This window comes from Tupaia chinensis, unplaced genomic scaffold (assembly GCF_000334495.1).
Source record: "Tupaia chinensis unplaced genomic scaffold, TupChi_1.0 Scaffold148557_1, whole genome shotgun sequence".
Classification (NCBI taxonomy): Eukaryota; Metazoa; Chordata; class Mammalia; order Scandentia; family Tupaiidae; genus Tupaia; species Tupaia belangeri.
In genome coordinates, this window is record NW_006208406.1 from 1,886,137 (window position 1) to 1,912,124 (window position 25,988).

General features: G+C 36.5%; 1 protein-coding gene across 2 annotated transcripts in view; it reads right to left on the reverse strand.

Annotated features, from left to right (window-relative positions):
• Nucleotides 1–25,988, reverse strand: part of ITFG1 (integrin alpha FG-GAP repeat containing 1) — a 286,251-nt gene that overhangs the window by 162,611 nt on the left and 97,652 nt on the right. For both annotated transcript variants that reach the window (XM_006170470.3, XM_014585000.2), the window contains one exon: nucleotides 23,901–23,982. In XM_006170470.3, the coding sequence (XP_006170532.2) occupies nucleotides 23,901–23,982 (82 nt within the window). The remainder of the gene's footprint in view (nucleotides 1–23,900; nucleotides 23,983–25,988) is intronic.

Here is a 25,988-nt window from a genome sequence, read left to right on the forward strand (position 1 = left end):
TTTGTTTTTTTTTCTTTTTTTTTTTAGTAGTGCTATAGGGCTTATGCACGTGCTGGAGAGAGAGAGAGAGAGAGAGAGAGAGAGAGAGAGAGAGAGAGAGAGAGAGAGGAAGAGGGAGAGGGAGAGAGAAAGTGAGAAAGCAAAGTCTTTTCAGCTAATGTTCATATCAGTACTATTCATAATACCCCAGATTGGAAACAATCTAAAATGTCCATGAACTTGTGATATACAAAACACAGCATACTCATACAATGGAATAGCACTCAAAAATAAAAAGGAGCAAATTACCAATATACACTTTAACATGAATGAACCTTATAAATGTGATGCCTGCCAGTGGTGCAACAGTAATGCAATGCTCCTGATGATGAAGTCTCATGGGAAGGTCCTGGGTTTGTGTTCTAAAGTCTCCCTGTACATAATACGCAGGCACATGCCTGTGATCCTGGCTGGGAGTGGATCAATGCATGAGGACCCTGTTGGAGGTACCTGTTTCTCTGTCTCTCACTCCCATGGAAAAATTTAATAAATAAAATTACTTCAAAAAGAAGCATAATGCTAAACAAAAGAATAGAGAATACCATGTGATTCAATTTATATAAAATTTTTAGAAAGAGCAAATCTACAGACAAAACGTAGATCAAATTTTACCAGCAAAATGGGAGATTGGGGCATCTCTAGGTTCTGCTTTCCTCACAAACACAAAGGAAAAACAAACAGAAAGTGTAGGAAACACCTCTGTCAGAACTCTGGAAAACGCCATCAAAAGGTGACAGTAACCAAGCAAACGGTGAATCAAGGAAAAAGCAACTTGAAAACGCGAAACTGCAGGATTTCACTTGCTTTGGTCCTATGGCTCTCTGGTGTGGTGGTGTTACAGGTGTTGTCCCAATATGCCAACAAAGGGGACACCTGACACATCAATCACAGTTACCGGGGACAGCAGCTAGATCTCTTGGAGTGAAGAGAGGAGATGTTATCTTTTATTACCTAAACTTTCTTCAAAGGACATAGAGACAGTTCCTGTCTTCCCTACAGCCATTAAGCATAGGCACACAGGAATTCTCTACGGTATATTGGTCAATATATAATTTCCCACTTATGGCAATAAACTATTAAAGGCAAAATCATCCTATGCATATGCTCATACTTTCAAAGTTCACACTGGGCATGTGCATCAACTTCCCTCAACCAGGTAATAAAATTTCCTTACCTAACAGGTACAACAAAAAGCCTCCAACTTCAAACAAGAGCTGGCTTTCTGACAGACCTTCCCTCCTAAATATTCATTTTAGGAACCCACAATAAAAGCAACCCCTAATCTCATTTCCAGTGCAGTTGTTCTCCTTTGACAAATGCCCATTCATATGTCTCTGCCCAGGGTGAGAGGGTGGAGGGGCGAGGGTGGAGGGGCGGTAGTGGTGGTGGTGTATTTTTTTCTATTAGAAATTTTTCTTTTCATACTTTATCCAGCTTCATTCTGCATCTTGGGGCGGGTTTTTAACCTTAGAGGCCTGGATGCAAAGAATTGAGCAGCCCAGCCTCCTTCCAATAATAGTGGCAGTGCTGAAGTGGTGGCCACCCTGGTCTCTGGATTCTAAGGAAATAGGTGCAGACCTCAAACACGAGTCAATGAGTATATCTATTCTAGCCTGTCTATGGACTACCTGAAAGATAGCTGGAAGATGGTTCTTTTTCTTTTGGCTAACTTGGTACTTAGGCTGGAAAAACAGTGGACATTGTCAAAGACACTGCAAGGCCTACAGATGCCTGGGGTAAATGAATAAAGGTCAAGAAAAACAATAGGCCATTTAAGGCACTGGAAGAAAAGCTGGAGGAGATTCTTTGGGAAATTAGGATCTTTAAATAATAGCTAATCAGCATAAAAGATACTGATACTTGATATTCTTTGAAAAATATGATTTCAAATTATAAGCTAAAAAAAATCACTAGAATTGCAATACACAGCTTTTTAGATTTTGGTACATATGTTAAGAAGTGTGTACAAATTGAAATGTCTATGTACTGATCCAAGAAACAACCAAAAAATCTCAATTATAAAAGGAAAAAAAAGCACCCATGTGTAATCCTGGGCATGCCTCAGAGCAAGGTGCATGCTCAGAAAAGACCTGAAAACACCCGAAGTTTTCAGCCTGGGCTGATCCAGAGACAGCGCAAGCATCAGTGCAAGTGTTGAAGGAGGGCCTCAGAACACAACCACTTTACAAAGTCTAGGAGAGATGATAGTTAATGGTTTATTTCTTGTTTAGTTTTTGTTTTTGTTTTGTTTTGTTTCATGTTTGTTTTAACTCCTGGTATTCAAGAAAATCTCTGTTGAAACATTGGTTGGGGCCACATAGTAGAGAGTGGGTAAGGTGGCTGGATCCCACATGGCCGACTGCTTAGTTTAAGTTCTGGACTCAGCAGCTTGAACCATCTCAGCGCATGTGCATGTGTGCCCAATATCTGAGAGGAGAGTGGATTGCCCTGTGGCTATTCCCCCTGAGGGGTACTTTTACACTACTTACCCTCCCGGTGAATACACATACCCTATAGCAAATTAAAGAAAAATTAGCTTAATAGGAGCTAAGGAAGAGACCTCAGTGACCTACATGAAAGGGAATATAGTCTTTGTAAAAAGTTTGGAATATTACTAATCAAATGAACTACTACAAACAGTAAAAAAACCCAACAATCTTGGAAAAAGTTGAGAATCTGATTTCTAGAGTTACCACATTGTAATATTCAAATGTCCCACCGACAAGAACAAGAAAAAAAAAAAGGCATATGAAGAACCAAGAAAGTATAGCCCATTCAAAGAAATAAAATTTGTTGGTAGAAGTATCCCAAAGGGAGTCAAGACATCAGATTTACTAGATAAAACTTTAAAACACTACCTGAAATATGTTCAAAGGGATAATGAAAATGTGGACAAAAACCAAAAGGAAATTAGGAAAATGATATACGAATAAAATGAAAATATAAATAAGGGGATTATAGAAAGGAACCAGAAATATTCTGTAGCGGAAAAGTATAACAATTAAAATGAAAGGTTAATAAGAGAAGAAGGTTCAATAGCAGATTTGAGTAGGCTGAACAAATAATCAAAGAAACTGAAGATAGAGGACAACTGATCAAGCATAAGGAGCAGGAAAAAAAGAAAAGAATGAACAAAAGTGAACAGCAGGACCTGTGAGACACCATCAAGTGGACTAACATACGTTTTATGAAAGTGCCAGAATAAGAGTAAGAAACAGAAAGACCATTTAAAGAAATAATGGATGAAAATTCCTTAAATCTAAGGAGAGACATGAATCTACAAGAAACTCGAACTCCAAGTAGGATACTCTCAAAGACATCCAGACCAGGACATATTATAGTAAAACTATGAAAGCCAAAGAGAAAGAGAAAATCTTGAAAGCAGCAAGTGAGAAGAAACTCATCATGAATAAGGCATACTCAATAAGATTAACAGCTAATTTCTCATAATAAACCAGAGGCCAAAAGGCAGAATATTTTATGTACTCAAAGAAAATCATAGTCAGCCAAAAATTCTGTATCTAGCAAAAGTGTCTTTCAAAAATGATAAAGAAATGAACGAATGACTAGGTAAACAAAGGCTGAGGGAATTTTTACCCTAGACTTATGAAAATGTTATTGGGATTTCTCAGGAAATGAAGGAATGCTAAACAGTAAACTGAAGCCAGATAGAGAAGAAAGATTACTGGTAAAGGTAAATACCTGGGAAAATAAGCCAGTATTATTGTATATTGCATTATTTGTCTACTTTTATTTCTCACACTTTTAGACTTTAAGACACAGTAAAAATATACAGTAACTTAAAAAATATGATACAGGCATAGAACAGATACACAGGCCTACTGAAAACAATTTAGAGTCCAAAAGTAACAGATACATCTATTGCCACCTGACAAGGGTCTACTCCATGGGGAACGTGCAATTCCATTAGACATAACTATCTGATCAATCAAGTATCATCCATCAAATATTCCAAAGAGCCTATAATGTGTCAGATATGGTTAGTATGAGTGAAAATAACTATATTGTATGATCTGAAAAATGAACAGGGATTAAGAAGGCCTGGGAGTAAAATAGGGAAGGGAATATGAAATATTTGGAGAATTGTACCAAGATTAGCCTGTCTATAAAGTTTTATTGCAAAGTAAGAGAAGCCAGATTTAATGTAAAAATGAGAACTTTGGAACTTATATTCAGGCATAGGGTGCTATTACAAGGTATTATTTTGAGGGCTAGTAGATGGCTTAGTGTCAATGTTGCTGGACTCCCACATGGCTGACTGCAGTTCGAGTCTCAGACCCTTGAAACTCACATTGGGTGCATGCGTCTATGTGCTCAAGATCTTGGGAGGAGAATGGAAGAGAGAGGATTGTGGTGTGTTCATTACCTGTGGGGCAGGGAGGGAGGGTGATTTGTTAACTTTTTTCCCACCATCTCTGTCTGTCTGTCTCTCTGCCTCCTGTGAGTACATGTGCCCTAAGGCAAAAACCTCTGGGAAAAAAAAGAGAGATTATTTTGGATTTAATTTTATATATATACAGCATTATAGAGTGGAGAATGGACTAGAGAGACATATGATTAAGATTAGGGAAGGGAGGTTAGCAGGTGGTGTGGTGGTTAAGGGACTGGATTCCCACATGGTCAACTGTGGTTTAAGCCTTGGACTTGGTGGCTTGAAAATCACAACAAATAAATAGATACATAAATAAACATTTTAAAAAAATGATTAGGGGAGACCAGTAATCTTTCAATAAGCCAGTAGAGAGATAAATTAAAGATGCATCTATGAGGAAAGACAATATTTTATAAAGAACTATTTATTTAATTTTATTATTATTATTGCTATTATTTTAAAAAATTTGACCAGAGAAAGAGAAAAGGAAAATGAGAAAGCAAGCTACTACGTTTGGGACTCGAACCACAGTTAGCCATATGGGAGTCCAACACATTTATTATCATGCCACCTGCCAGTCCTGAGGAGGGACAGTTTTTTTTTTTTTTTTGGAGAGGTTTTTGCTATAGGGCGTGTGCGCTCACCAGACAGACAGAGAGAGACAGAGAGACAGAAAGCGAGAAATCACCCTCCAGGGGGGATGGTCACGCCGCAATCCCTTCTCCTCCATTCTCCTCTCGGGGTCTTGGGCACGCACGCACACGTGCCTGGCGTGAGTTTTAAGCCACCGGGTACGGGACTAGAACCGCGGGTGACTACGTGGGAGTCCAGCAACATAGCCATTACGCTAACTGCTGGTTCCCGAGGAGGGACAGTTTTAAGATATAGAAAAGAGGCAAGATTCTATGAGATTTGGTAGTTTGAAGGACTGCCTAGTGAAGAGGACAAAGAATTTTAAGTGAATGTTCTGGGAGCAGCAGAGGAGACAAGAGAAAGGCTATAATGAAAGATTTTTATAAAGGAACCCCTTCCCTTTCTTGATCTTTTGAAGAACACATTGAATAAATAGACTATTAGGCTATAAGTAAATGTTCGATAGACTATTATTATTATTACAGCCTACATTTATTCAACATTTACTATGTGCAAGGCACAAAAACTTCTAAAACATAATTTTATGTTTACCACAAAACTAATTGTAAACCCATATAATATGATGGGAATCAGCAGATGGTGTAATGGTTGTATCACTGGACTCCCACATAGTCAATCGTGGTTCAAGTCCTGGACTTGGAGGCTTAAACCTCATGCTAGGCATGTGTGTTTGTGTACCCAAAATTCTTAGAGAAGAATGGAGGAGAAGGGATTGTGATGTGGCCATCCTCCCTGGGCGGGGGGGGGAGGGGGATTTCTCATGGTGTGTGCATGTGCCCTACAGCAAAAATCTCTCTCAAAACAAAACCAAACAAACAAAAATGCCCAAATTATATGAGGAAAGAGATCCTTAGAAAATTCAAGTAATTATCCAGAAAAGGAATTTGAATCTAGATCCAAGTGAATCTAAAGTTTATCATAAATCTTTAACAGAAATACATCAACTGGTATAGGTGATTGGCAGTATATTACAATAGAATATGTACTATGCTACTGTATATAATTTTACTTTAATAATAAAAAATTACATTGCACTCTAGAAGCCCTTGATTGCTTTTAATAGATGGGTGATTGATTTCAAAGTGTTTTAACATATGATTTACTAAATTCTTATTCTCTCCTACCTTCATTTATCATTATAAATGATGCCACTGTTTTAATATCAGAAGCTTACGTTGAAAAAATTATAAGAAATGTGAGAAGTAGGACACTTAATTGACATACATGATGAATATGAGCAGATCCTTTAAATGTAGGCTCCTAAATCAAAGGAGAAAACTAGAAAAAGAGTCAGTGGTATACTATGAGGCAAAGACAAATTATTGACATAAAAATATGAATTAGGAGAGGACATAAAGAATTTTTATCTATTTATCACTGAATGTTTAAGAAATAATGTGCTTGAATAAAGAAACCTTGGATGAATCATAACTTAGAAGTGAGTCAAAGCTTCAAATAATGACTAAAATATATGGGTATGTGACTGCAAAATGAAACAACTGGAATAGGGTAAAAGTCAAAATCACAGATCAGAGCTTGTTCTTTTTCTTTCTTTTTCTTGATTTATTTTTTTAGTTTTTTGCTATGGGGGCACGTTCTTGCTGGAGAGACAGTGAGAGGAAAAGTAAGAAATCACCCTCCAGGGGGAATGGCCATGCTACAATCCCTTCTCCTCCATTCTCCTCTTGGGATTTTGGGTACATGCGCAAACACGCCTGGTGTGAGTTTCAAATCACCAGATAAAGGACTCGAACCACAGTCTGCCATGTGGGAGTCCAGTTCCCCAACCACTAAGCAATCTGCTGGCCTCAACGAGTTTTTTTCTTATTTATTTATTTATTTATTTTTTTGCTATAAGGCACATGCGCTCGCCAGAAAGAGGGAGAGAGATGGAGAGACAGAAAGTGAGAAATCACCCTCCAGGGGGATGGCCATGCCACAATCCATTCTGCTCTTGGGATCTTGGGCACGATGCACATGCGTCTGGTGTGAGTTTAAGCTACCGGGTCCAGGACTCAAACCACGGTCGACCACATGGGAGTCCAGCAACATAGCCATTACACCAACTGCTACTCTCCCAATGAGCTTATTTCTAAAATGATGCCTTTCCATTTACCATAAGTACTTATGGAAGTACCACTAAATACCTCCATAGGTACTTAGACACTTAACCATGGAATGATTTTATACTAATAATAACTAGAAATTTATTATTTTTTCTAAAGAAATATTCTGAAAAGCTTGTCTGATCCCTAAAGAAATCAATGTTTGGTGAACTTTATATCCAAATAACTCCTGCTTGGTTTTTATTATTCTTTTCCTGGAATTCATAAACAATATATATCCTAGAATTATTATATTTTTGAGATGAATAACTTGGAAGAATGGCCAGATAGGATAAAAATTCTAAGCATCATAAGTGAAAAGGCATCAGAAAATGCAGGAAGCAGAAGAAAAAAATGAACTATTACAATAGTATCTGACTAAAAAACACTGGAACAATGAAGATCAGTAGCTCACTGTTGGCAACCATCAATAGGGTGGTCACACATTTCAAGAATCAGTGCAGAAGAAGGAGTGCATGTTCGTAAAGAACAGTCTGTGAGACAGAACCAAGGATCATGTCTCAGCTCTGTCTCTTCCTAGCTGTGCGCCTTTGGGCAAAACATCTCTGAACCTCATTACCACAGGGTATAATGAGGATAAATAAATACTGTGCACCTCAGAGAGGTTTGAAATGATTACTGGAAAGAAATATAAAATATTTCTTATAAAAGAGCCCCTACCAAAAAAAAAGTATTGTTACATACTATGAAAAAGAAGTAAGCAAACAGTGGAAATATGCTAAACTCTTACATCCTTTGAACATCACTGACGTTCCTTTTGATTAAGTTAGGAGTATACTAGCTATATGGGGTAACTGTGATGATAGGAAAGGGCAGGTTGAGTATAGACAATGTCCATTTGTCTTTATATGAAAAAGAGAATAAGAGGGAATTGTCTTGCCATTGTGACAGCTGCTAAAGAAATGGATTATTCTGGTCAGGAGAGAAGTAGTAAATAAAGGACACTTTCATCTATTCTCCATTCATTATCTAATACCCATCCCAACCTCTATCCATCTAATGTACCACTCAGCCCTTTTCTGGGTAAAGATTAAGCCCAGAGGAGCTGTGTACCTACCTATATCCCAGAAGCACAACTGTGGTTTTGCTTGTAAATGGATGGGTCATTCATACAGAACAAAAATGCAGAGTTGCAGGTGGGAAAAAATGGGGTTGAAATGTAAGTCAGAGTTGTTTGAAAACAGGGCAGGATATTATAAAAGGAGCTGCATTAGGCTTTTTATGATGTATTATTAGGCTTCTCTATCACTCTGACTGATAGCAGGGAATCCCCTTCAGGCATAATGTAATAGAGAGAAATAGATCTCATCATCTTCTAGTACTTAGATATATGTATCTGTAAGTTCTAAAAATAGGCACGGAATCTGCAACAATCATTTTCATTATTACTGTAGCAATCAAATGATGAAGAGACAAGTATTGTGACGTTCACGGGACAGTTTTACAGGTTGCTCCATTTATCATAGATCCATTCTATTAATAAGGGCAGACTTGGACCAGGAATGTTCTAATTAAGTTGTGAGATATGCAAATATTAAAAAAATAGCACCTATTAAATTTAAATTTAAAACAGCAGTGTAATAATATAAATATAATATAATTACCAATAGAATCTTTAAGTATTTTAAATTTATTATTCAAAGGGCTAATTATACATTCACAATCATCATCATCATTAAAAAAAATTAAACACACAGTATGGTTTTGGGAATACAACACTTGAGGAATAGCTTTACAAAAAACACTTTTACCTAGAAAGTCCAGAGTTGTACAAAAAGGCTTTACAGATACGGGGGTCTTAGTTTTTCCTCATATTTGTATACCTTAACAGAAATGAATATAATGTAGTCTGCTCTAAGAACAGCAGTGTAATAATATAAATATAATATAATTCCCAATAGAATCTTTAAGTATTTTAAATTTATTATTCAAAGGGCTAATTATACATTCACAATCATCATCATCATTAAAAAAAATTAAACACACAGTATGGTTTTGGGAATACAACACTTGAGGAATAGCTTTACAAAAAACACTTTTACCTAGAAAGTCCAGAGTTGTACAAAAAGGCTTTACAGATACGGGGGTCTTAGTTTTTCCTCATATTTGTATACCTTAACAGAAATGAATATAATGTAGTCTGCTCTAAGTACTAAGTATGCGTAAAATCAAGACTGTGGCAGCAATTTTATAATTTTTTTTATATAAATTACCATTTCCAATCAAAAAGCATTCAAAATATTTATCAGAATCACATCTGGCATCCGTGATTCATCAAGATAGATGTTTCATGAGTCTTTGCTAGAAAGTAGAAACTAAGGGACTCGTCATTTTTGCTATGGCAACCACAGCACTGCAGTAGCCACAATGAGATGAACTAGAAAGGAAATACTAATGAAGTGGATTTATTATTTGTCGGAAAGAGGACTGCAAATGTCAGAGGAATACTCTCAGAATACATAATCTCTTTAGGTGGTATATGGCGATGTGTGCACATATGTCAGTTTTACGAAAAAAAGTGCAGTAGTATTATGTTTAGTGGGAAAAGGGCAGGCAGGCTGAGGGGGACAACGGTCCAGCAGGTTAGAGGGAGAACTGTTTAAATTGTTTGCTTTGACTTTGATCATGTGAAAATAAAATGGGCACTGAAGAGATACAAATGGATATTAAGACACTGTGCAAAGAATTGTCAATTTAAATAATAAGTACTATAGATAATGCATGTTGTATACTGGTTCGAATCCAGGAATTAGAGAAATGGAAATACAAAGACTAAGAAATATAATTTATAAGGATCCAAGATATCTCCTACTGCAATCAGCATCCATCCATTCTGGAGGTTCAGAATGATTTTTAGGTCAATCACTTAACTTTAATCAAAATAAGGAAAAGTAATGATACATGAGTTTTCATCATGTGAATGACACTCAGAAGTTTTGGTTTAGGATTATAGTTGAGGTACTTAAGACATGTCCTAAATTGTGCTCAATTCTTAAAAAACAGTTGATTAAATCAATCAGAATTTTTTTTCCCATTTAGTTAAATAATAAATTCAAAATGAACTTGGTATTTATAGTATGACTGCACTGCTCCAGGATTGAGCCATAACAGTGACCGAAATATACCAATGGAGTATATTCTAGTGAGGGCACATGAGTAGAATGTATACTAGAAAAGATGGTGATTTTCTATAGAGAAAAATAAAGAGGGAAAGGGGTTCAGAAGTGCTGGGGTAGGTCTTATAATTTTAAATATAGTGGTCAGGGAACCAGCATGTGCTGTGGTACTTAAGGTGCTGGATTGCCACCTGGCCAACTATGAGGTCAACTATGGACCCAGTGACTTGAAAATCATGCCAGACACAAAATTAGGTACATAAACCAATAAAAAGAATAGAAAACCCAGAAATAAACCCCAAATGAACAGCCAACTTATTTTCGACAAATGGCACAAACTAATTCAGTGGGAAAAAGAAAATCTCTTTAGCTAATGGTGCTGGAAAAACTGGATATCCCCCTGCAGAAAAATGAAACTGGATCCCCATTTCTCACTATTAACAAAAATCAACTTAAAAGATCTAAACATAAAACCTCAAACTATAAAACTATGGGTGGAAAACAGAGGAAACTCTTGGAGACAGGGAGTTGGCAAAAACATTTTAGTTTTTTTTTTTTTTTTTTTTTAGGTTTTTCGCCATAGGGCATGTGTACTTATCAGGGAGAGCCGATTTTCTTTTTCCCACTGAATTAGTTTGTGCCATTTGTCGAAAATAAGTTGGCTGTTCATTTGGGGTTTATTTCTGGGTTTTCTATTCTTTTTATTGGTTTATGTACCTAATTTTGTGTCTGGCATGATTTTCAAGTCACTGGGTCCATAGTTGACCTCATAGTTGGCCAGGTGGCAATCCAGCACCTTAAGTACCACAGCACATGCTGGTTCCCTGACCACTATATTTAAAATTATAAGACCTACCCCAGCACTTCTGAACCCCTTTCCCTCTTTATTTTTCTCTATAGAAAATCACCATCTTTTCTAGTATACATTCTACTCATGTGCCCTCACTAGAATATACTCCATTGGTATATTTCGGTCACTGTTATGGCTCAATCCTGGAGCAGTGCAGTCATACTATAAATACCAAGTTCATTTTGAATTTATTATTTAACTAAATGGGAAAAAAAATTCTGATTGATTTAATCAACTGTTTTTTAAGATTTGAGCACAATTTAGGACATGTCTTAAGTACCTCAACTATAATCCTAAACCAAAACTTCTGAGTGTCATTCACATGATGAAAACTCATGTATCATTACTTTTCCTTATTTTGATTAAAGTTAAGTGATTGACCTAAAAATCATTCTGAACCTCCAGAATGGATGGATGCTGATTGCAGTAGGAGATATCTTGGATCCTTATAAATTATATTTCTTAGTCTTTGTATTTCCATTTCTCTAATTCCTGGATTCGAACCAGTATACAACATGCATTATCTATAGTACTTATTATTTAAATTGACAATTCTTTGCACAGTGTCTTAATATCCATTTGTATCTCTTCAGTGCCCATTTTATTTTCACATGATCAAAGTCAAAGCAAACAATTTAAACAGTTCTCCCTCTAACCTGCTGGACCGTTGTCCCCCTCAGCCTGCCTGCCCTTTTCCCACTAAACATAATACTACTGCACTTTTTTTCGTAAAACTGACATATGTGCACACATTGCCATATACCACCTAAAGAGATTATGTATTATGTTTAGTGGGAAAAGGGCAGGCAGGCTGAGGGGGACAACGGTCCAGCAGGTTAGAGGGAGAACTGTTTAAATTGTTTGCTTTGACTTTGATCATGTGAAAATAAAATGGGCACTGAAGAGATACAAATGGATATTAAGACACTGTGCAAAGAATTGTCAATTTAAATAATAAGTACTATAGATAATGCATGTTGTATACTGGTTCGAATCCAGGAATTAGAGAAATGGAAATACAAAGACTAAGAAATATAATTTATAAGGATCCAAGATATCTCCTACTGCAATCAGCATCCATCCATTCTGGAGGTTCAGAATGATTTTTAGGTCAATCACTTAACTTTAATCAAAATAAGGAAAAGTAATGATACATGAGTTTTCATCATGTGAATGACACTCAGAAGTTTTGGTTTAGGATTATAGTTGAGGTACTTAAGACATGTCCTAAATTGTGCTCAAATCTTAAAAAACAGTTGATTAAATCAATCAGAATTTTTTTTCCCATTTAGTTAAATAATAAATTCAAAATGAACTTGGTATTTATAGTATGACTGCACTGCTCCAGGATTGAGCCATAACAGTGACCGAAATATACCAATGGAGTATATTCTAGTGAGGGCACATGAGTAGAATGTATACTAGAAAAGATGGTGATTTTCTATAGAGAAAAATAAAGAGGGAAAGGGGTTCAGAAGTGCTGGGGTAGGTCTTATAATTTTAAATATAGTGGTCAGGGGAACCAGCATGTGCTGTGGTACTTAAGGTGCTGGATTGCCACCTGGCCAACTATGAGGTCAACTATGGACCCAGTGACTTGAAAATCATGCCAGACACAAAATTAGGTACATAAACCAATAAAAAGAATAGAAAACCCAGAAATAAACCCCAAATGAACAGCCAACTTATTTTCGACAAATGGCACAAACTAATTCAGTGGGAAAAAGAAAATCTCTTTAGCTAATGGTGCTGGAAAAACTGGATATCCCCCTGCAGAAAAATGAAACTGGATCCCCATTTCTCACTATTAACAAAAATCAACTTAAAAGATCTAAACATAAAACCTCAAACTATAAAACTATGGGTGGAAAACAGAGGAAACTCTTGGAGACAGGGAGTTGGCAAAAACATTTTAGTTTTTTTTTTTTTTTTTTTTTTTTTGAGAGGTTTTGGCTATAGGGCACGAGGGCTCGCCAGAGTCCGGGACTCGAACTGCAGTCGACTACATGGGAATTCAGTGACATAGCCATTATGCTAACTGCTGGTTCCAGCAAAAACTTTTTAAATAAGACCCCCTCCCCCCCACAAAGCACATGCCATAATCTAAGAAATAGACAAGTTCGGGATTACATCAAGTTAAAAAGCTTCTGTACTGCAAAAACCAACAATTAGAGTGAAAAGACAGAGTGGGAAAACATACTTTAAGCTATGTCTCACATAAGGAATTGATAACCAGAATATGCAAGGAACTCAAGTAGCTTACCTGAAAAAAAAAAAATAACCAATTCAATTAAAAGATAGGAAAGTGAGCTGAACAGATAACTCTCCAAGGAAGACACACAAACAGCAAAAAGTATATGAGGAAAAAATGATCAAAATCCCTTATTATAAAGGAGATACAAATCAAACCCACAATGAGATACCATGTTACCTCAATCAGAATGGCTAAGATTTTAAAATAAAGAATGATTAAGTGCTGGTGAGGCAGGGGTGAAAAGGGAACTCTCTTACACTGTTGGTGGGAATGTAAATTAGTACAACTATGGTGGAGAATATGGAGATTCCTCAAAAACCTATAAATAGAACTATCATACAGTATCTACCCAAAGTAAAAGAATACACTCAGTCAGAAAAACGTTACTTGCACATCCAAGTTCACTGCAGCATTATTCATAATTGTTAAAACATGGAATGAGCCCCAAAGTCCCAGAACAGATGAATGGATTGAAAAAATGTGACACATATACACTACTGAATACTACTCAGCCATAGAAAAACAGTGAGACCCTGGCATTTGCTTCAAAGTGGATGAATATAGATTTAATGCTGAATGAAACAAGCAAGACTATAAAAAGAGAAATATTATGTGTCACTGCTTAATATATACCGAATGTCTGCACTCTATGACAGAAACTAAAAGCAGAGACAGTGCAGGAGGAGGATGGACAATGGGGGTAGGTTGGAGGGAGGGAATCAAGGGAGAAAATAAAAAGAAGCAAAATCATTTGATGAACACAAAAATGGAAAATTATCTGGTGATAGTAATGTATCTTTGACTGGATTAATAATACAATGTTTTCATAATGAGAGAATCCATCTTGTATACTGTAAAGATTTACAGTGATTACATGGAAAAAATAAGAAAAGAAGGAAAGAAAAAAATAATCACACTGGGTGTGTGTGCATGTGAGCCCATCCCTCCCTGGAGGGAGATTTCTTGCTACCCTCTCTGTCTCTCTCCATTGAAGGCATGTGCCCTATGGTAAATCAATCAATCAATCAATCAATCACACACACAAATATATACAGTGCTGAGGAAAGGTCTCTAGGAAATGTGACACTTTAATAAGACTAGAAGGTGGTGAGTGAATGAGTCATGAGAATTATCTAGAGAAGAGAAAGAATAAACAAGAGCAAAGGCCGTTGGGGGGATTATTTGAAGAGCACCAAGGAGGCTGCTGTGGTCAGAATACAGTTACATTGATAATGTTAAGAAGGAAAACAGGATGCTTTGAACATGGTATTCTTTCATTTACCTATTATTCAACTTCTAAAAGGTGGTGAAACAAGGATATACTGATACAGACTTCTGTCTCTCCAGAACTTCTATCTCCCACTTGTATCTCATTTTTGTCTAACAGATAACATGCTCAAAACAGAACTACTGATTAATAAATTCTAAAATGCCTTTCCTACCCCATTAAATGGCACTGCCATCCAGACAGTTGTTCAAGACAAAAATCTAGAAGTCATTCTCAATTTTTATTTCTTTTTCTCCTTTCCAATATCTTCTCTGTCTCCAGTATATCCCAAATAAGACTTCTCTCCATTACCTGGTGATAAACTACTTCAAGTTATCATAGCCTGGTTAACTGAATGTCCTCTTAACTAATTTTCATGAGGCTTCCAATTACATTTAGAATAAAATCCAAACTCCTTACCTTTGTCCATGAAAATATTATATATATATTTTATATATATGTAGTTTTTTTTTCTCTCTCTCTCTATATATATAAATACATATAATTTTTTTTTCCTTTTTGAGAGAGAGAGAAAGGGGTATTTTTGACAAGTCTCGGTGGGTTGTGATCCTCTATCTATCTATCTATCTATCTATCTATCTATCTATCTATCTATAAATAAATAATATTTTTCCTTTTTGAGAGAGAGAGAAAGAGGGGTATTTTCAACAAGGTCTCTCTGGGTTGTGATCCTCTTGCCCCAGCCTCCTCATTTGCTAGGATCGCAGGTATGCAACCACACTCAGTGTGTTCAAGTTGGCCCAAGAACCAAACTTGTGTCTCTCATGTGGCTTCCAACCTTCCAAGTGGTGGTGCCACATAGAGGGCTTGACCACTGTACAATAATACTGAAGAACAGAGATTGAACTGGGTCAGCAGGTGGCATGGTGGTTAAGGGTGCTGGACTCCCACATGGCTGACTGCAGTTTGAGTCCCGGACCTGATGGCTTACTTTCTCACTTTCCCTCTTTCTCTTTCTCACTCTGTTCCTCTCTGGTCAAATTAAAATAAGTAAATAAATAAAGTTAAATAAAATAATTCTAAAAAAAACCCCAGAGATTGAACTATTTAATTGATTTTTTAAATCATGAGTCATTCAAATAAATAAATGTATTATATTTCAAGTTCCTTGAGTCCAGTACATACATCTAATTTGTCCTCTTCTATAGATTGAAGTACTCTATATTTGTATTTACTTGGTAAATTATGACTGACAATGAAAGTGATGTATCAGTACATTTAAAAGAGAATATTTAGACCAGCTGTGATGGCAAACAGAACATCACTCCACTATGCTGGAGGCATATGGAAGACAGGGACTCTGTTTCTGGCTTGACCTGAACATGCTATACATATACACAAGTGCCTACGATCCTGGATAGCTGGGAAGGGTGGGGGAAAATTGTGTCATGAGACTCTACTGAGGATGCCTATTTTTCTTTCTCATGAAATAAATAAACTTAAAAAAAGAAAAAAAAGAAAGCGACCGTCTGAAATATTTGTCTGTCAATTGGGGGTCAATGTTCCTTTTTAATGAAAAAAATAATAAGGCCATTTAAGAATAGCCAATTTTCAATCTTAAGAAACAAAGGAAAAAGACCATTATTAATTTAAGACTGGAATAAAAGGCCGCCTTACATGACACATATAATAAGACCAACCCCAGAAAGCATAACACCCAGAAGCTTTCCCTATACTCTCTCTGCCTACCCACTTTTAAATTCTCCGTAGGATGCATGTACTTGTCAGAGAGAGACACAGAGGAAGAGAAGTGAGAAAGCAACCCCAAGGGGCATGGGCATGCTGCATTCCTGTACCCCTCACCTCTCCTGGGACCCTGGGCATGCATGCGCACATGCCAGGCATCTCCCCCAAGCCTCCAGGTCCAGGATTTGGACCATATAGTTGGTCATGTGGGATTTAGCTGCTCCAACTACCACGTTATCAGGGTCCTCACATATAGCCTCTTTTATTACATAATTATTACCCTTCTATTTGAAGGCATTTGATTTTTAAAATTCCTTTGTAAGAGGGAATATGAACATTCAATTACCAATTAGCATTCAGGCTAAATATAAAACTTAAATTTTCATACAGGCTCATCTGATTTACTTTAATTTCCAGATCAAGCATTAACATGGTACAATTTTAATGTGTCAGACTATTATAGAACATACCTAATTGTAAAACAAGGGGAGTATAATTGCTATAAATGGTGTTTTGAACTAAGCATTTCAGTTTCACCATGGTTAGTTTGGAACTAACATGTGAATATTTCCTAAGCATTATAAAACTGTCATAAAATAAGTTCACTGTGAGGTTTTCTTGCCTTTCTTTTTTACTTTAATAAATCTCATTTATTATCTGCTGTGCTGGCACTGTGGATATTCAATTGAATCAGATTTGGTATCAACCATCAATGACACCATCTTTGAAGAGTTCAGTATTTTCCAATCTGTTAATAACTTCCCTGGTTGACAAAGTTTTTTATTTTCATTAACCCATTTCAGACTACTGAGGAGATGTGATCAACAATTCCAAGACTTCACCATCACATTTCAGTATTCTTTCTTGACTTAAAGAATTAACTGTGATGATAAGGACAATTTGCATCTGATTTGGATATATACATTTATGTGTAATAAGATTTAAAAATGCTTTGATCTACGAAAAATGCTGACATTATGGATAAGGTTTCCATTTTCCCTTCAGTTTTCTTTTTTTTTTTTTTGAGAGGTTTTTGCTATAGGGCGTGTATGCTTGCCAGAAAGACAGAGAGAGACAGAGAGATAGAAAGCGAGAAATCACCCCCCCCCATGTGAGATGGCCACACCGCAATCCCTTCTCTTCCATTCTCCTCTCAGGATCTTGGGCACGCACGCACACGCGCCCGGCGTGAGTTTAAACTACTGGGTCTGGGACTTGAACCACAGTTGGCTACATGGGAGTTCAGTGACATAGCCATTATGTTAACTGCTGGTCCCTTCCTTCAGCTTTGTAAGTTTTTTTTTAAACTGATTTCTATAACATTTGGTATTATACACAAAAGATATACATGTTTTCTCTACGTCTGGTCTCATATAATTTTTTTTGATAGGAAAAAAAAGTACATTATTTTTGCTGACTTCTTTCTTTGATATAATTTAATAAAGAGATATTATATGTACTATAGTTTGAAGGTATCCTCCTGAAATTCAGGTGTTGAGATTTGGTGAACAATTATAGTGGGATTAAAGAGGGTGAAAACTTAACCCAACTATAGTGCTGAGAAGTGGACTCTTTGGGAGGAGATTAAGATCTTATGACTGAGTTTCCTTATGGGAATATTACTTTTTTCACACCTTCTAGCACTCTCTTTTCTCTCTCCTAAGCCCTCTGTCAACCTCAGTTTAAGACCTTCTTCATTGGAAGGCTAACCAGGCCTTGACCTTAGTTCTTGGACTTGGATGACTCTTAAATTCTCTTTGGTCTTTTTCCTTAATACAGACTTGTTAAATGTTCTGGCTTTGTTGTCTTAACCAGCATGATTAATGTGAGGACCTTGAAGTACCTTAATATCCAATCCAGTTTTCTCTCCTGATTTATTGGGTCATCAGAAAAGTCCAGACATTATTTTTCTGTTTTTCTACGCAAAAATGTGTCAACTTTTCCGATGACTCAATAGCTATCTTTACAAATGGTATTATCATTTTTAAGTCATTCAGAGTCAATTTTTTAATTTTATTTTTTACCCTTTATAGTGTCAAACCTATCAACAAATTTACAGATTCTTTTTTGTTTTTTTTGCAAAATTTCTCCTGCCTGTTCCTCTATTAATGCTATAGTTGCAGAAGTAACAACCTCATGCCCTGAACTGTCTCCTGACCAGTTTCCATTCCTAGAAAACACAGTATTCTAAAACGGTTTCAATCTCTCTCTCCCTTAATATAAAAAATCTTAGGCACTCAGATTCTGAATAATCTTCCCTGAACTCCTATTTAATGTCCAAGAAGCCTTACTTTACACACATTACACCAGACCAGAAGATTTTGTTCAACTTTACTTTCTGAAATTAATAATGAAAAAGGTATTAAAGAGCTGTTCAAAATTCTTCTACTGCTTCCCACTACTTTACCAGAATAAAATCAATATTTGTTTGCCTGTTATTTACTTGGTAATCCATTATATTCAAAGTCCATTTTCGTATTTCTATATTTTTACAGCAACAATTCAAGTCAAACTGGTTTATTCCTTAGTCATTAGCCATTCCAGCATGACACTTCCATATATACATTTCCCCCACCCCGCCTTCCCAGATTTTTGTCACAGGGCATGTGCACTCACCAGACAGAGACAGAGAGAGGCAGAGGGAGAGGGAAAGTGAGAAAGTACCCCCTGCAGGTGGTGGCCAAGCCAAAAAAAATCCCTTCTCCTCCATTCTCCTCTCAAGATTTTGGGCATGGGAAACAGCAGTTAGCGTAATGGCTATGTTGCTGGACTCCCACGTAGTCGACTGCGGTTCGCGTCCTGGACCCGGTGGCTTAAAACTCACGCCGGGCGTGTGTGCGTGCGTGCCCAAGATCCCAAGAGGAGAATGGAGGAGAAGGGATTGTGGTGTGACCATCCCCCCTGGGGGGTGATTTCTCGCTTTCTGTCTCTCTGTCTCTCTCTGTCTGTCTGGTGAGCGCACACGCCCTATAGCAAAAAACCTCTCCAAAAAAAAAAAAAACAAAAAAAAAGATTTTGGGCATGCACGCGTATGTGCCTGGCATGACTTTCAAAGAGCTGGGTCCAGGACTCAAACCATGGTCAGCCATGTGTGAATCTTAACCACCATGCCAACTGCTGGATCAAAGATTCTAAACTATTAAGAGTGTTTAAAAACCCCAAAGAAAAAGATGACTGCTCTTTCTTTCTTTTCTTTCTTTCTTTCTTTTTTTTTTTTGTCATAGGGCTTGAGTGCTTGCTGGAGAAAGACTCAGAGAGACAGTGAGAAATCACTCCCCTGGGGCAATGGCCATGTTACAATCCCTTCTACTCCATTTTCCTCTCATGATTTTGGGCACATATGCATATGTACCTGGTGTGATTTCCAAGTCACCAGGTCTGGGACTCATACCACAGTCAGCCATGTGGGAATCCAGTGCTTTAACCACCATGCTACCTACTGGCCCAACAGCTCCATATATTTTTAGCTAAACTTTAGAATTACTTTAAAGTCTGTTTTAAAATTCCACCTTTTGGGGACAGCAGATGGCATAGTAGTTTGTCACTGGACTCACACATGGCTGACTGCGGTTGAGTCCTGGACCTGGTGGCTTCAAAATCATGCCAGGCATGATCCCAGGAGGCAAATGGAGAAAGGATTTTGGCATGGCCATTCCTTTGGGGGTTGATTTCTCACTTTCTTTCTCACTCCCGCCCCCCTTTCTTTCTCTCTTTGGCAAGTGCACATGCCCTAAGGCAAAAACGTCTAAAAAAAAATTCCCACCAGTTATATCAAACTTTTCTACCCTTTCTCAGCCTAGTGTAATCTCTACTGTCATAAGACTTCGACTATAATTCTTCTATAGTGTTAATTTCATAATTAACAATGAAATAGTCTGGTTCATCAACAGTTATTTTTTTCTTTATTCTTGTATTTATGTTTAATACCTTTGTCTTTTCAATTAGTCTGCATGATTCCTTCTTTCTAAAAATGTTTATTTTGATAGACAGATAGACAAACAGGTACCCTTGACAGAGCCTTGCCATCCCACAGTCCTCCCCAAAGCCTTTAAGTCAGTCAGGATTGTGATCAAACCAGTATGTTTAGGTTGACCAGGGATCTAAACCTGGAGCCTTTCTATATGGTTTCAATATCATGCAGTGGTGCTCTAACCCTTGTACCACTGAGGCTGAGTCAATACTGTAAATTTATTTTTTTTTGAAGAGGTTTTTGCCATAGGGCACGTGCGCTCATCAGAAAGGCAGAGAGAGACAGAGAGACAGAAGGCGAGAAATCACCCCCCAGGGTGGATGGTCACACCGCAATCCCTTCTCCTCCATTCTCCTCTCTGGATCTTGGGCATACACACACATGTGCTGGGCATGAGTTTAAGCCACAGGGTCTGGGACTTGAACCATGGCTGGGAGTTCAGCGACGTAGCCATTACGCCACGTGCTGGTCTCAATATTGTAAATTTCTTAAAGACAAGGAATTTATCTTTTAAACCTCTGCTTTCTTAGATTATATCAGCATAATATTTTAAATGTTAATATAGGTCTAATCTTTTTATTTTAGGAGTTAAAGTCTCCGTGAAACTACGTAATCTTTTCTAAAGTAGCTGTCTGTGTAACTCAGAAGATGAGATTGATTTCACAGGATTGTAGATTGACAAAAATTCTAACACTTTAAAAAATTTACTGGGTAGTAAATATATATGTTGATTTCTTTCTTACAATTGTACTATTACTCCTGTATGATCTACTTTTTTACTTTAACACTAGCATATTAATCTAACCATATAACTGAAAATAATGACAATATATTATCCTACATTAACACAACCATGTCCCTTTTGATATAATTTCTTTTTGTAAAGATAACTTAAGTGAGCTGGGTACTATCTATCTATCTATCTATCTATCTATCTATCTATCTATCTATCTATCTATCTATTTTAGGTTTTTGCCATAGAGTGTGTGTGCTCACCAGAGAGAGAGAGACTGTGGGAGAGAAAGTGAGAAATCACCTCCTGGGGGAATAGTCATGCAGCAATCCCTTCTTTTTCATTCTTGGGATTTTGGGCACACACATACATGTGCCTGGCATGATTTTTAACTCACTGGGTCTGGGACTTAAATCACAGTCGGCCATGTGGGAGTCCATTAGCTTAACGACCATACCACTTGCTATCCCCAAGCTAAGAGCAATTTAATCACTATTCTTTGGTTCAATCTTCTTTTCATCACTATATAATTTACGCAAGTATGTGCTTTTTTACTAACCAAATGGCACATTTCTGAAATCAGGCCTATTTCCTGGCTGTCAGTCACTTTCCTTGCCTCAATTCAAAGAGAGTGGGTGGGTTGGATGTGGAGGGCTGATGCAATTTACAGATGTATTTGAATGTATACTTTTCATAGGAAAACACATATTTTAAATATATTAATATTCATAACCTTATTCAATGCCATCTGCTTTTTTTGATTCATTAACAGCTTTGTTTTTTTTGACAATATCCAACTAAAAATACACAGACTTTGAAGGCATTGTGGGATATTTATTAAAAGCTTACTGATAACATTTAAAAAAGTTTACTTATAAATTACCTAAAGTTATTTTGAAAAGAGAAATAGGATGCATACTTTGACTGTATTCTGTACCCTTTAAAAACACTAACATGCAAATATCTATGTTTACAGTTAGTAACATTTTTTTAATTTAAAGCAAACCTAGTAATTTTATTAAAAGCAAGGTACTTTATGATATAAAACATATTGTCATAAAACATGTAACTTTAATTTATAGGTTCTTAATCTGAGGCTAAAGGGATCAGGGTGGTCTATAAATCCTTGGAGAATTATCTAGAAAATATATAATTTTTCCCCCTAGAAAGAGACTTGCAAAGATATATGTTATTAATCCAGATAATCAAAGCAGTCACCAAACTTCAAAAAATAATTTCATGTATTCTATCACTTGACTATTTGAATTAAAAATTATAAACCAGGCACCAAAAATATACTCAAAGTAAAGCTAATATTCATTGTAATAAAACTAAAATACAGTACACCATAAAAATCATGTTGAAATTTCCATTATATAACACTATCAAACCTTCTGCTTTAGTTGCCTTGGGATACATCTCAAGGATAATGAACCATCAACTGATTTAGTCAACTGAGTAAAAAACAGTAATAACAACAAAAAATAGGAAAGTCCAATGAAAAGTCTTAATCCATAATTTTTGTACTACTGTTGTTATAAGCCTGACACTGTGTCTTACTCACTGTTATTCACAACAGCCTTATGAGGTTGGATACTGTCATTCCCATTTTACAAATGGGAAACAGATCTTTGGACATGGTGATACCTCATCTATAATTTAAGAAACAGGCAAAGTTGTTTGTTGGTAGAATGAAGGAACATAGGTTAGGAGTGCACTTTTAGCATCTTTTAGATGGTTACCATCTAGATCACTTTCCACCTAATATAAAAATCCCTTTTACAATAACCCTGACAAATGATGAATAGAGTCATAAGTTTTGGAAGTTCCTAACCATTGTGAACTTGATTAACTGTGTGTAGAATCTTATGGAAAAGAAAAATCTGTATGTCCTCTTTTGGGTAAATAACAATAACTATTATTCTTCTTTGGAATTAAGATGTAAATAAAAAATAATTCTTAATATTCAAATTTCAAGATGTTGGATTAACTCTTTTTCTATTTGTTCTACACTCTGAATACATATGAAAAATCTACAGTAATTACTATTTGGCATTCTCTAGGAAATGCCAAATAGTTTTGTAGATGTCCTTGTTTTGCATATTGCTCCTACAAATGGGAATAAGTTCAAACTTTTCATGAAGAGTTAATTAATTTTGTTTACTATTATTATTATTTTAAAATTTATTATAGGGCACTTGTGCACTCACCAGAGAGACAGCACAACAGAGAGAAAATGAGAAAGCAAGCTGCCAGGTCTGGGATTTGAACTACAGTTCGTGATGTGGAAGTCCAGTGTCCTAACCACCATGTCACCTGCTGGCCCCCAAATTATTTTTTAAGCATATTTGCCATAGGGACTAGTACATGGCATAATGGTTATGTCACTAGATTCATAATGTAGTCAACTGCCATTTGAGTCCTGGATACAGCGGCTTAAAAACTCACACTGGATGTGTGTGTGTGCGTGCATGGCCAAAATCCTGAGAGGAGATTGGAGGAGAAGGGATTGTAGAATGGCCATCCCCCTGGGGAGTGATTTCTTATTTTTTGTCTCTCTGCCTTTCTCTGTCTCTCCAGCAAGTGCATGTGCCCGATTGAAAGAATCTCTTAAAAAAAATATTTGCAATAAATTGGACCTTATCTTACTAAGATTTCACCGCATACCATGTATAATACTTGAATCTTCTTGATATCTATAATAATTCTGAAGGCATTGAAGGTGTTTTTTGTTTTGGGAATTAACATGAGTCAGTCAAAAAGAGTGTACGTAAGGCAAAAACAATCTTACCAAAGTCTGCAAATGCTGACTGTCCAACCACCATCATATTTTGAGGTTTTTCAAGTACAGTAGCGAGAGAGAAGTTTCCATCCTGTTAAAGGCAGAAAACTTTGAATTAGACCATTACAATCTACTTACTTTTCAAGTGTGAAATGTAGCATTTTAAGTAAAGCAGGGAAATAAATAAGGCTTCTGTTGTATTGCACAAAAATTATTCCAACCTCTTTTTCCACTTTTGTGATGAAACCAAAGAAATTGCTGTGAGGTGAAGAAGATGTGAATTTGGAGTGTGTTCCTTACTTTCAGTTTTGGTATAATATCTTTTTACTAGACCATCACCATAATTTCAGACATAATACGAGTCTTATTTTCAAGGACTATTGAAGGTTTTGGGAATATAAGTAATTTTTAAAGAATGAGTTTCTGCCTTCAAAGAGCTTACAGTTGGGAGACAGAATGTGAGTCAGAAAGATAGAACCTTGAAGGTAACATGTATGTGTTACGAGTAAATACCAAAGAGACTGTGTTCTATAAACTCAAGAGAAAACATTCTGTTGGGGACAGTTAAGCAAAGATACTTGAATGGAGGAGAATTCTATTGATCCTTAAAGGGACAATTTTATCATCAGTTCAAGTTTACGTATCAATAACAAGGGGAATAAAGGTTACAGCAGCTCAGCTGTTAAGTACTGAGTCAGCTAAGGTAAACAGAGGAGAGCCCTTGGCCATCCTTATTTTCAGCTACTCTTCCAAAATGAAACAGTGTACACCTGACTTTCAAAAATAATAGACATTCCTTTAAGTTACTGCCTTTTTTCTATAGTTTAGATTACTGCACAGGAAAAATAAACCACAACACTGAATTTGAAATTATGAGCTCTCAGTTTTATAGAGCTCTTTTCTTATCATTGTCATCTCCACTAATTGAATGATATAATGATTCTGATTCCTATATACTTTATAGTGGATATTTACATACTTTAAAATGATGATGTCTCCTTTCTTTGTTCCTTTAAGAATACTGCAGATCTGCAAGTCAGTTTCTTAAGAAGGAACTGTTGTTCTTTATAGAGGATACCACTGTTACATTGTGAAAGCATAAAAATCAAAAAATTGAGGACTGTAAATAGGTGAATAAGATCTGTCTTGTGACAGGCAATTTTCCAAACACTTTAATACTCTCTTATCCACATGCATAAACATGTTTCCCCTACCATTATTAACATATGTGATGTACCTTTTAAATGATTTTTCTATTGACATCCTATTTACCTAAGTGTATTAAGCCTTAGGGTTTTCCTCTGGTCTTACCTAGAAGACCTGAAATTGCATTAAAATGTTGTGTCAAAGTTGCCAAATTTCTGACTGAGGTGTCAAGTGCTTTTGGAATTTTCTTTTCTTCCTTTTTTTTTTTTTGGCCACAGGGTACATGCAATCACGGTAGAGACTCCCACATGGCTGACTGTGGTTCAAGTCCTGGACCTGGCAGCTCACTTTCTCTCTCTCACTCTGTCCCTCTCTGGTCAAACTAAAATAAATAAATAAAGTTAAATAAAATAATTTTTTAAAAAATAAAAAAAAGAGAGAGATGGAGAGAGGGAAGGTAAGAAATCACCCCACAAAGGGGATGGCTATGATGTAATCCCTTCACCTCCATTCTCCTTTCAGGATTTTGGGCACATATGTACATGCATCCAGCATGATTTTCAAGCCACCAAGTCTGGAACTCCAGCCATGGTGGGCGATGTGGGAATCTAGGCATGTGGCAGTCCACTCTGCCTGTAGCCCTGTTTTTAGAATTTTTGAAAGCTTGTAGCATTGTATGCAGTGTTACAATGTTTCCTGAAGGAACAGAAAAGTGTGTCTTAAAATATACCAGCATCATTTGAGATAAAGCTGGATAATATATAGAATCAAGTGAACAAATTACCCTTTTGAAGGTCTATAAAATTTGGTAAATATATCTAGCAATGTTGTGAGATATAACATGTTTCATCTCCAACAAGAAACACTGGATACTTCCATGACAGTCTCCCAAGTCTAAGCACCAACCCTCACAGTGAGTTATCAACAGAAGAAAGGCAATACTCTCTTCTA